Genomic DNA, 13,054 nt, shown 5'->3' on the forward strand with positions numbered 1-13,054 from the left:
TGTACACCTTATTAAGAAAATGAATAGGGTAATAAATAATATATATATATGAGCACAGTGCTGAGGGGAAGGGGGAAGAGCAGAGAGGGAGGGGAGGGGAGGAGGGGCTCAGTCTGGGAAGGCCTCCTGATATTGATATTCACATCAGTGTAGCACACTTGTATATCCGAAAGGAATTTAAAAAGGTAAAACTTTTAATAAGCTCTCTCCTTTAATATGTTCTTTCTTCTGAGAGATGTACATTGCTGCAGTCCTGCACTTTTAGAACCTATAATCTGGTTCCTGAAGGGAAACCACTCTCTTCATTTCTTAAGCAGGTGGTGTCTGACTATGAAGAACGGTGCAACAAATCCAGAGCCAAAGAAGAGAGTCATTTTTGCTAACAATTGCCATTTGTTTTCTACAGAGAATGGCAGGTTCTTCCCCGGCCCCTCCTCGTAGAGGCTCCTGAGGACCACGGACGTGATGAAGCAGAGGACGCTCTGCCCCAACATGGCGCCGGCGGAGGATTCCACGCTAAAGCCTCCGACGAGTGATGGTCACCACCAGGCTGTCGGGGAACAAAGCCACACTGCGATAGAAAATCCCCAAGGGCCAGAGGGAAGAGATGGGGAGAGCAGAAAATTCAGAGCTGAATGGGAGCCTGTAGAGTTTGCAACTAGATAGATCCTATCGGTCTTGTCTATCTCACATCCAACCCCCTGCCCACATCCTGCCTCTGGCCTGGAACGCCCTCCCTCTTCGTATCCAACAGGCAATCACTCTCCTCACCTTCAAAGTCTTATTAGAAACATATTTTGTCCAAAAGGCCTTCCCTGACTAAACCCTCATTTCCTCTTCTCCCACTTCATTATTTCATTAATTTATTCATATTTATTGAGCGCTTACTGTGTGTAGAGAGTAATTATCGGATTTGAGGAGGGAGGGCATTTCAGGCCAGAGGTAGGCTGGGGGGGGAAGAAGGGGGGGAGGGGGTTGGTGATATAGATGAGATTGAGAGGCACAGTGAGAAAGTTAGCATTAGAAGATCAAAGTGTGCAGGCTGGGTTGTAGTAGGGAAGTAGAGAAGTGAGGTAGGAGGGAGGAAATGATTGAGAGCTTTAAAGCCAATGGTGAGGAGTTGTTGTATGATGTGGAGGTGAATGGGCAATCACCGGAGTATTTTGAGGAGCGGGGAAACATGTCTTGAAACTTTTTATAGAAAAATGATCTGGGCAGCACTTCCTTCTTCACTTGGATTTGCAGCCACATAGCACTTCTGTTCATATCTGTAATTCAATTATTTATATTAGTATCTATCTCCCCCTCTAGACTGTAAACTCACTGTGAGCAGGGAATGTGCCTACCAACTCTACTAGTACAAAAAATATGTTTGATCCATTAACTTGACTGACTGACCTAATTCATGCACGAGTCCTTGTCCAGAGGCTAAATTTAAGGGGATCTCCAAGTACCTAAAATAGAGAACACAAATGGCCTAGTTTGGCTTCCCTCTTAATTGTTCTAACTGAACCTAAAGGCTTGTGAAAATTCAGAAAAGCAATTGTTTGCCTTTCCCAAATCTCATACCTTCCCAGGATATGTATAGTATTAGAATAATAGGACACTCTAAAGAGTGAGATGCTTGAAGGGGAGATAAAGGTGAAGGGATTATACTGCAACACATTTTCTCTCCTCTGATTTATATCTGTTGCTTTTCATTTAAGTAATGGACACATTTTCCCTTTTGCCAACTGTTTATTTCTTCAGCAGTGTCAAGGCACGTCTAGGAAGAAGTGGGGAAGCAGTGTGGCCTATTGAAAAGAAGCACAGGCCTGGGAGTCAGAGGACCTGGGTTCTAATCCTGACTCTGCCACTTTTCTGCTGTGAGACTTGGGCAAGTCACTTCACTTCTCTGTGCCTCAGTTTCCTCATCTGCAAAATGGAGGTTCAATATCTTTGCTCCCTCCTAGTTAGAATATGAGCCCCATGTAGTACCTGATGATCTTACACCTTCCCGAGCACATTAAGTGCTTAACAAATACAATTGTTACTATTATATTGTTATTATTACTATTATTATTAAGTAGGTTCAGGGCTGATTCTGTTAGAATACAGCTTAGTTTATGAAATAAAAAGAAGCTGGGCTGGCAGCTGTGAACACTGGAGAAGAGCAGTGCCTTTACATCCAGAGCGAAGCGCTGTTGCCAGAAATACCAAATAATTGCCCCAAAGTTTTTGTTTGGCTAAAGAGATATAGCCTAGGATCCCTAGACCTACTTTCCCTGGTTAGAAGGGACATTTTGGGGTCAACTGAATGGCTTTGAGTTCTCTTCACCTTTGAAATAGGTCACTGACCTGACTTGTGAGCCTATGGGTTGGGCTGGGCGGAGGACTGGAAAGGGGCGGCAGAGTGGCTGGGCTATGATGCATGGTCTCTAAGGCTTCCACACCCTCTGCCCTCTGTACCTTCTTTGATGTACAAGCTAACGTGTTTGGTTAGAAGCTTCCTTTGGGTAAGCACCTTTGTCTTCCCCTGGCTTGAGAGAAATTATCACATTAGCAACCATGGTTCTAGATAGAACATGGTGACATTGCCCTCCCTAGGCTTCAAGCCATGAAGAATTCCAGGCCGAACCTTTCTCTCGATTATCTATTTGTGGAGCAACAACAAGCTGTTGGAGCTGGGCAGGGCAATAGGTAAGCCTCCTTAGCCAGAAAACTTCATAGTGGAACTAGAGATTGTGAGAGATCTAAACCCTATTGGGGATGCAGAAGCACTGAACCTTAAAGAATTTGAAATAGATACATTCTTTCTCATATTCTTATTATCCTTGCTCCTTTGGGCAAGGTTGTCTCTTTTTTTTCAGGGTCTTTTGGGTTTGTTCCCAGACAATTGTCTTCTGACCTGATTATTGTGTATAATAATGTTGGTATTTGTTAAGCGCTTACTATGTGCAGAGCACTGTTCTAAGTGCTGGGGTAGATACAGGGTAATCAGGTCGTCCCACATGAGGCTCATAGTTAATCCCCATTTTACAGATGAGGTAACTGAGGCACAGAGAAGTTAATGACTTGCCCACAGTCACACAGCTAACAAGTGGCAGAGCCTGGAGTCGAACCCATGACATCTGACTCCGAAGCCCAGGCTCTTTCCACTGAGCCACGCTGCTTCCCCAGTATCTACCCCAGTGCTTGGCATTTAGTAAATGCAAAGCAAGTACCACTCTTATTATCATTATTATTTTGGTGTGGAGGTTCAGGGATATGCTTTGTGCCTCAGAACCAGGAATCTGGCAGTCAAATCCAGTTTGGCTAGGGTAGATACAAGGTAATCAGGTTAGACAAAGTCCATGTCCTACATGGGGCTCACAATCTTAATCTCCATTTTACAAATGAGATAACTGAGGCACAGAAAAGTGAAATGACTTCCCCAAGGTCACACAGCAGAGAAGTGATAGAGCTGGGGTTAGAGCCCAGGTCCTTCCGACTCACAGGTCCATGCTCATCCACTAGGCCGAGCTGCTTTTCAGGTCCACGGAGCTTTGACCTGACCAACATGGTTTATTGCATCAATTTAAAAGCGTAAAACAGGTTTGGTAATGAATGAATGTTACGGCTGGAAGGAAGGCCCTTCAGAAGGGCGGAAACTGTCCTCAATCTGCTGAGTCACTGAGTTCATATGTTCAGGCTCTTGCCTTCCTCACCAGTAATAACAATTTTGGTACTTGTTAAGCACTTACTATGAGCTAAGCACTGGAGTAGATACAAATTAGTCAGGTTTGACACCGTCCCTGTCCCACAAAGGGTTCACATTCTTAATTCCCCTTTTACAGATGAGGAACCTGAGCTCCAGAGAAGTTAAATGGCTTGCCCAAGGTCACATAGCAGACTTGTGGCAGAGTCGGTACTAGAGTCAGGACCATCTGACACCCAGTCCTGTGTTCTATCCATTTGCTGAATTATACTTTGCAAGTGCTTAGTACGGTGCTCTGCACAAATAAGCGCTCAATAAATACGATTGAATGAATGAATAAACCATGGTGCTTCAGTAGGGTAAAGGCAGGGCCGGATGCCACTTTCATATGAGACCCTGGTCATGGAGCCCAGTGCTAGAGGTGTCTCTCTTGCAGAGGCAATTAGTCTTTGGCACTGGGATAACTCTTGTGTAGCTTTTGCCCCACAGCACGACCGCTCCAGGGACACTCCCCCTCCGACGATCTTAGATCTCAGGAAAGTGAGTCAGTGCCAGTGTGGCATGAGGGGCCTCACTGGAGGGGAAAGGCCAAGACACACAGGTTTATGACTGGACTTTGCCACAAAACATCCGCTTCCAGATGGTGTTCCCATGGTGATGCAGCTGTAATTCACTTAGGTGTTCCTGGTTTGGAAGAAGTGCACAGGGCAGAAGTGCTCTATAGGCCAGGTTCAGGGCACAAAGGACCAAAGGACCAGACATGGCACAAATACCAGGGAGTTGCGTCTCTCACAGGAAGACTGCTTCCACCTTAGAGAAAAATATAAATGGAATGTGTTAAAAATCTGAACTGTGTTCCCAAGGTGCAGAACACTGTGGTGTGAGTCTGGGGCCTCTGTTCAAAACAGACCCATTCAATCTTTGCTCACAGGAAACTCACATTCTCCAAGAAGAATCAGCCTTCCTGAGAGACGTTCAAAAGAATGAATCAGCTTGCAAACAGTCAATCAATCCATCACACTTATTGAGCACTTACCCTGTGTAGAGCACTGAACTAACTGCTTGGGAGAGTATAACAATATAACAGGTATATTCCCTGCCCACAACGAGCTTACAGTAATAATAATTATTATTATTATGGTATTAGTTAAGTGCTTACTATGTTCCAGGCATTGTTTTAAGGCCTGGGGTAGATACAAGATAATCAGGTTGGACACAGTCCATGTCCCACATAGGGCTCACAGTCTTAATCTCCAATTTACAGATGAGGGAATTGAGGCCCAGAGAAGCCAAGTGACTTGCCCAAGGTCACATAGCTGACAAGTGGCAGAGCCAGGATTAGACCTTCTGACTTCCAGGCCCGTGTCCTATCCTCTAGGCCATGCTGCCATGCTGCTTCTCATACAGTCTAGTAGGGGCAAGTTTCATCATACAGGTTCACTAGGTTATCAGCTGGGAATGCTCCTAACAACCGTTCCGCTGCCCGCTTTCTCTCACGCCTCAACTCCACTGATCTCCTGCTCTACCTCAGTTCACCCATTTACCAACTTGGACACATACTTGATCTCATCATCTCTAGCCACTGCACAGTTTCTACCCTCGCCAACTCTGAAATCCCTCTGTCTGACCACAACCTCCTCACCTGCTCTCTTTCCCACATACCTCCACCCCACAAATCTTTGCTGTTCCCCCACAGAGACCTCCAATTTTTAGACCTCATTCAATTTTCTCAACTCATCAGGACCCATTTAGCCTCCAAACTCAAACTACCTTCCTTTGATGACCAAAATGATGCTCTCAACACCACCCTTTCTACTGAACTCAACTCACTCACTCCCCTATCCCTTCGTCAATCTCATACCACTAACCCACAACCCTGGTTTACCTTCACAGTCTGCTTCCTTCACTCTTGTGCACAAGCTGCAGAGTACTGCTGGCGGAAACCTAGATATCAGGGCGACCTCATCCACTTCAAGTTTATCCTTATGTGCTTTTTACTCTGCTCTCTCCTCTGCTTGACAAAATTATTTCTTCATCTTTGCTGACACCCATGCCAGTTATTCCAGACATTTAACTCCCTCCTGAAACCCTCCATTCCCCTGACTTTCCCAACTCTTGCCCCTAATGACCTGGCTACCTCCTTTATTGAGAAAATTGAAACTAACAGGTGTGAGCTCCCTAAAATCTCCCCTGCTCCTCCCTCCTCCTGCCCTTTCTTCAACCCTCCCATCTTTCCTCAAAGTGTCTCTAGAAGAAATCTACCTTCTCTTAAAATCCATCTCCTCTACCTGCCCATCCCACCCCATCCCTTCTCACCTTATCAAAACACTCGTCCCCTTCCTTCTTCCCTCCCTAACTGCCATCCTCAACTATTCACTCTCCAATGGCTTCTTCTCCACTGCCTTCATACATGCCCATTTCTTCTCATCCTGAAAAAAAAACAGCCCTCCCTTGACCCCACAGCTCCCTCCAGTTATCTGCCCATCTCCCTCCTATCATTCCTCTCCAAACTCCTCAGGTGAGTTGTCCCTGCGCAAGGATGACACACAAATTCATGAAGCATTCCTTATTTTTGTTATTGATGCCTGTTTACTTGTTTTGATGTCTCTCTCCCCCCCTTCTAGACTGCAAGCCTATTGTTGGCAGGGATTGTCTCTCTTGATTGATGAATTGTACTTTCCAAGCACTTAGAAGAGTGCTCTGAACACAGTAAGCACTCAATAAATACAATTGAATGAATGAATACACCCACTGTTTCAAATTCCTCTCCTCCATTTCTCTCCTTGACCCCCTCCAAACTGGTTTCCATCCCCTTCACTCCACAAAAACTGTCCTTTCAAAACCCACCAATTATCTCTTTCTTGCCAAATCTAACAGCCTCTACTCCATCCTAATCCTCCTCAACCTCTCAGCTGCCTTCGACACTGTCAACCACCCCTTTCTCCTGGAAATATTATCCATCCTTGGCTTCACTGACGCTGTCCTTTCCTGATTCTCCTCCTGTCTCTTTGGCCGCTCATACTCAGTCTCTTTCATGGCATCCTCCTCTGCCTCCCACCCCCTATCTGTGGCTATCCCTCAAGGTTCAGCTCTTGGTCCCTTTCTATTCTTCATCTACACCCACTCCCTTGGAGAACTCATTCACTCACATGGCTTCAATTATCACCTCTATGCAGTTGATTCTCAAATCTACATCACCAGCCCTGATGTCTCTCCCTCTCTGCAGTCTCACATTTCCTCCTGCCTTCACAACATCTCTACTTGGATATCCTGCCTTCACCTCAAACTAAACATGTCCAAAACAGAACTCCTTATCTTCCCACCCAAACCCTGACCTTCCCCTGACTTTCTCATCATTGCAGAGAGCACGGCCATCCTTACTGACTCACACACCCAGAACCTTGGTGTTATCCTTGACTCCTCTCTCTCATTCAACCCCCATATTCCTCAAGGGTCAGTTCTTGGCCCTCTTCTGTTCTCCATTTACACTCACTCCCTCGGTGAACTCATCCGCTCTCACGGCTTTGACTACCATCTCTACGCAGATGACACGCAGATCTACATCTCCGCCCCTGTCCTCTCCCCCTCCCTTCAGGCTCGCATCTCCTCCTGCCTCCGGGACGTCTCCACCTGGATGTCGGCCCGCCACCTAAAACTCAACATGAGCAAGACTGAGCTCCTCATCTTCCCTCCCAAGCCCGGTCCGCTCCCAGACTTCTCCATCACCGTGGATGGCACGACCATCCTTCCCGTCCCGCAGGCCCGCAATCTCGGTGTCATCCTTGACTCGTCCCTCTCGTTCACCCCACACATCCTATCCGTTACCAAGACCTGCCGGTTTCACCTCTACAATATCGCCAAGATCCGCGCTTTCCTCTCCACCCAAACGGCTACCTTACTATTACGGGCTCTCGTTATATCCCGGCTAGACTACTGTGTCAGCCTTCTCTCTGACCTCCCTTCCTCCTCTCTCGCCCCGCTCTGGTCTATTCTTCACTCCGCTGCCCGGCTCATCTTCCTGCAGAAACGATCTGGGCATGTCACTCCCCTTCTTAAAAACCTCCAGTGGTTGCCTATCAAACTCCGCTCCAAACAAAAACTCCTCACTCTAGGCTTCAAGGCTCTCCATCACCTTGCCCCTTCCTACCTCTCCTCCCTTCTCTCTTTCTACCGCCCACCCCGCACGCTCCGCTCCTCTGCCGCCCACCTCCTCGCCGTCCCTCGGTCTCGCCTATCCCGCCATCGACCCCTGGGTCACGTCCTCCCGCGGTCCTGGAACGCCCTCCCTCCTCACCTCCGCCAAACTGATTCTCTTTCCCTCTTCAAAACCTTACTTAAAAATCACCTCCTCCAAGAGGCCTTCCCAGACTGAGCTCCTCTTCCCCCTCTACTCCCTCTGCCATCCCCCCTTTACCTCTCCGCAGCTAAAGCCTCATTTTCCCCTTTTCCCTCTGCTCCTCCACCTCTCCCTTCCCATCCCCACAGCACTGTACCCGTCCGCTCAACTGTATATATTTTCGTTACCCTATTTATTTTGTTAATGAATTGTACATCGCCTTGATTCTATTTAGTTGCCATTGTTTTTACGAGATGTTCTTCCCCTTGACGCTGTTTAGTGCCATTGTTCTTGTCTGTCCGTCTCCCCCGATTAGACTGTAAGCCCGTCAAACGGCAGGGACTGTCTCTATCTGTTGCCGACTTGTTCATCCCAAGCGCTTAGTACAGTGCTCTGCACATAGTAAGCGCTCAATAAATACTATTGAATGAATGAATATTCAATCTATCAGTAAATCCTTTTGGTTCCACCTCAATGACATCGCTAAAATCCATCCTTTCCTCTTCATCCAACCTGCTACCCTTCCCACCCAAGCATTTATCCTGTCTTAATTACTGTAACATCCTCCTTGCTGACCTCCCCACCACCTGTCTCTCCCTACTCCAATCCATACTGCTGCCAGGATCATTTTTCTACAGAAATGTTCAGCCCATGTTTCCCCAGTCCTCAAGAAACTCCAATAGTTGCCTATCCACTCAGTGTCAGTGAAGCCAGTGAAGCACAAACTCCTCACCACCGGCTTTAAAGCATTCAATCACCTTGCCCTCTCCTACCTCACTTTGTTACTCTCCTACTATAACCCAGCCCTTAATGGCCCTTAATTGGCTCCTCTAATGCTAACTTTCTCACTGTGCCTCAATCTAGTCTTATCTCGCTGCCGACCCTTCACCCAAGTCTTGCCTCTGGCCTGGAACACCCTCTCTCCTCAAATCTAACACACAATTACTCTCCCCCTTTTCGAAGCCTTATTGAAGGCTGATCTCCTCCTTCTTGACTTTTCCTCTCCTCCCACTCTATTCTGCTTGGCCCTGACTTGCTCCCTTTATAATAATAATAATAATAATGTTGGTATTTGTTAAGCGCTTACTATGTGCAGAGCACTGTTCTAAGCGCTGGGGTAGATACAGGGTAATCAGGTTGTCCCACGTGAGGCTCACAGTTAATCCCCATTTTACAGATGAGGTAACTGAGGCCCAGAGAAGTGAAGTGACTTGCCCACAGTCACACAGCGGACAAGTGGCAGAGCCGGGAGTCGAACCTATGACCTCTGACTCCGAAGCCCAGGCTCTTTCCACTGAGCCACGATGCTTCCCCTTCCCCTTTATTTATTCCCTGTCCCCTAGTCCCACAGAATTTATGTATATATCTGTAATTTATTTATTTATACTAATGTCTGTCTACCCCTCTTTACTGTAAGCTCGTTGTGGGCAGGGAATGTGTCTGTTTATTGTTATGCTTCACTCTCCCAAGTGCTCGTAAATTCTCTGCACACAGTAGGTGCTCTATAAATACAACTGAATTAATGAATTCGGGGGTGAACCTGAGTGGAGTTTTAAGGTAGTGGATCTTCAAAGGAGTATGGCTTGTGGAATGTGGCTTCGGGGCAAAAGCAACCAATAGGATTTATTGAGTTCCTATTGTGGGCAGAACTCTGTCCTAAATGCTGGGGAGACTGTAGATTACTAAGCTCCTTATAAGCAGAGATTATGTCTAATATTAATAGTAAAATAATGGTGGTATTTGTTAGCGTTTACTTTGTGCCAAGCACTGTTCTAAGTGCTGGGGTAGATACAAGGTAATCAGGTTGTACCACGTGGGTTTCACAGTCTTAATTCCCATTTTACAGTTGAGGTAACTGAGGCCCAGAGAATTTAAGTATCTTGCCCAAAGTCACACAGCAGACAAGTGGCAGATCTGGGATCAGAACCCACGACCTCTAACTCCCAAGCCCATGCTCTTTCCACTAAGCCACGATACTTCTACCAACTCTATTGTATTGTAATTTTCCAAGTGCTTAGAATAGCGATCTATATAGACTAAACTCTCAATAAATACCATTGGTAGATTAATTACAGTAGAATTAGTGGACATGATCCTTGTCCTAAACAAGGTAACAAACTAGTGAAAGCTTTTCCTAGCCTTTAAGGGAGGCTCACAAAGCCCCTGGCTGGCCATGAGGCCTGTGGGAGGAGAGATTAGCCGCCCCAGCCACCCCCCCCCCCATTTTTTTTTTTTGATGGCATTCACTGAGAAGCAGCATGGCTTGGTGGATAAAGCATAGATTTGGGAGTTACAAGGATCTGGATTTTAATCCCGACTCAGCCACTTGTCTGCTCTGGCTTGGGCAAGTCACTTCATTTCTCTGTGTTTCAGTTCCTTCATCTGTAAAGTAAGTATTAAGACTGTGAGCCCTATGTGGGACAGGGATGATATGCAACTCAATTTTCTTGTATCTACCCAAGGTGCTTAGTACAGTGCTTGACACATAGTAAATGCTTAACAAATACCATAATTATTGTTGTTATTATTATTAAGCACTTACTACATGCAAGGCACTGTACTAAACACTGGAGTAGATGCAAGATAATCAGGTTGGACACAGCCCGCATCCCACAGTTTAATCCCCATTTTATATATGAGGTAACTGAGGCACAGAAAACAGATTGACAGTAGACAATTGGAGGAGCCAGGATTACAACCCAGGGCCTTCTGACTCCAAGGCCCATACTCTTTCCACTAGGCCATGCTGCTACTAGGCCACCTCATGGCCCAGAAAGTTTCCACCTGAGCCCCAAATCTGCCAGAAGCCAGAGGATTCCTCAATTCACCCCCTAAACCAAGGGTTCCTCAGTTCAACTCCTGAGCCCTCCTTAGCCCAGGGTTTTGGAGTTGGACAGGGAGGAAAGGAGCCTTCAGCCTGGCCCTGAAGTGGGATTCCAGGGTGAAGCCAGGAGGGGCCATGGCCTACAGCAAGGGTAGATTCCAGAGTGTACATCTCCCTTTCGCTTCTGGCCCCCTGCTCATTATCCGCTCCTCCTCCTTCCCCGAGCCAATCCCAAGTGCTTGATGTCCCCTCTTCCCACTGGTGCCACTCTGTAATATTTGTGGTATTTGTTAAGCACTTACTATGTGTTAAGCACTGGAGTACAGGCAAGACAATCAGGTCCCACATGGGGCTTATAGTCTAAGTAGAAGGGAGGTACTGAACCCCATTTTGCAGATGAGGAAACAGAGATTCAGTGAAGTGAAGTGACTTGCCCAAGATCACAGAGTGGGTATGTGGCAGATCCAGGATTAGAACCCAGTTCCACTGACACCCAAGCCTGGGCTCTTTCTACTAGGCCATACTACTTCTCTGAAAACAGAAAGCCACACCCAAGTGGATACCAGCCCACTTTCCAAATGGCTCTTTCATTCCAAGCTGGTCAGAAGAATCTCTCCTGACCCGTCCATTTGCCCCAGTCTGAGATGTCTGCTGTCAACGAGTGGAAATGATCAGCATGTGGCATGGCCTAGTGGAAAGAGCATGGGCCTGGCAGTCAGAAGGACGTGGATTCTAATCCTGGCTCCACTACTTGGACAAGTTCCTTCACTTCTCTCTGCCTCAGTTACCTCATCTGTATAATGGGGATGAAGACTATGTCCAACCTGATTTGCTTGTAACCACCCCAGTGCTTAGTACAGTGCCTGGCACATAGTAAGCACTTCAAAACTGCCACAGTTATTATTATCTGACTGCCATCCAGGAGTCCTGAAACCAGAAGGAACCAGTGCTGGATCTTTACATCTTAGTGAGTTTCCATAAAGAGCAGTACTGACATATAGAACTTTACAGCTTTCTTGCTTTTCCCTCAAAGTTGCTTCGGATTTTGACAGCAGTGTGGGGATTGGTCTTTGCAAAGGAAGATTTCAGGGATTACTGCGTTATGTAGTTTCTGAAAATATGGGCACAAGCAACTGTTCTCTACCCCCAGGCATTCAGGCCCACATAAAAGTTAGAGGGGCATGTGGGAAACTGACACTACACTGTTTAATTTAAACAAGTCTTTTCCTCCCCCGCAAACCTGGCAACAACTCACATTCCCCCCTCTTCTACTCCTGGCTTCTCATATTTGACTGAAAGAAGTCCAAGGGTTAATTCCTCTCTTCCTTTCCTTCCAACACCTGGCCTGGGTAAGGCTGGAGAAATAAAGAATCAGTCAGTCAGTAGCACTCATTGAGTGCTTACTGACAGGCAGGAAATTACATGTGGTCAGTAGACCAACACTCTCCCCATCTTCAAAGATCTACTAAAAGCAAATCTCCTCCAAGAAGCCTTCCCTAAAGTCTCTTTTCCTCCCTTCTGAATCACCTATATTCTCTTGGATCCGTTCCTCCGAAGCACTCTGTTACTCACGTCACCCCCACAGCACCCTTACAAGCTGATGCTCCCCCATCTGTAATTAATTTAATGTGTCTCCCCCACTAGAGTGTAAGCTTCTCAAAGGCAGGAGCAAGTCTAGCAACTCTGCTAGATCATACTCCAAGTGCTATCTCCTACTTCGACTGGGAGCCCCACATGGGACAGGGACTGTATCTAACCCGATTATCTTTTATCTAACTTAGTGCTTAAAACAGTGTTTGACAAAAACCACAGTCAAGTGCTTTAAACAGTGCTCTGTACATAATAAACACCAATGATTGATTGATGTGGGGGAAGTCCCACTTTGGACTGGGCACTGAGTTAGACCAAGATTCTCCAAGGCCTTTAGGACAGAACTACAGCCCTAATCCGGTTGTTGGGTAGGGATTGTCTCTATTTGTTGCCGAATTGTACTTTCCAAGTGCTTAGTACAGTGCTCTGCACACAGTAAGTGCTCAATAGATATGTTTGGATGATTGCTGGGGAAGCTTCATAATTGAAGTTTCACTGATTGATAATTACTCTTAATCCTTACAGAAATGATTTGTTCTATTAATATTGCTCTTTGAAAAATGGTTATTTGTAATAAAGGAAAATAAATTTCAGGTTTAACAAGAATTTTATTCTGCTACCTCCGAAT

At 46.3% G+C, this 13,054-nt stretch overlaps 1 protein-coding gene across 1 annotated transcript; it reads right to left on the bottom strand.

Moving 5' to 3' along the window:
* Positions 1-275: 275 nt before the first annotated feature.
* Positions 276-494, bottom strand: LOC100085791 (cytochrome c oxidase subunit 7C, mitochondrial-like). The gene has a single exon (XM_039911990.1). The coding sequence runs from the start codon at positions 492-494 to the stop codon at positions 303-305; it is 192 nt and encodes a 63-aa protein (XP_039767924.1). The 3' UTR covers positions 276-302.
* Between the last annotated feature and the right edge of the window lie 12,560 nt (positions 495-13,054).

This window comes from Ornithorhynchus anatinus, chromosome 4 (assembly GCF_004115215.2).
Source record: "Ornithorhynchus anatinus isolate Pmale09 chromosome 4, mOrnAna1.pri.v4, whole genome shotgun sequence".
Taxonomy (NCBI): Eukaryota; Metazoa; Chordata; class Mammalia; order Monotremata; family Ornithorhynchidae; genus Ornithorhynchus; species Ornithorhynchus anatinus.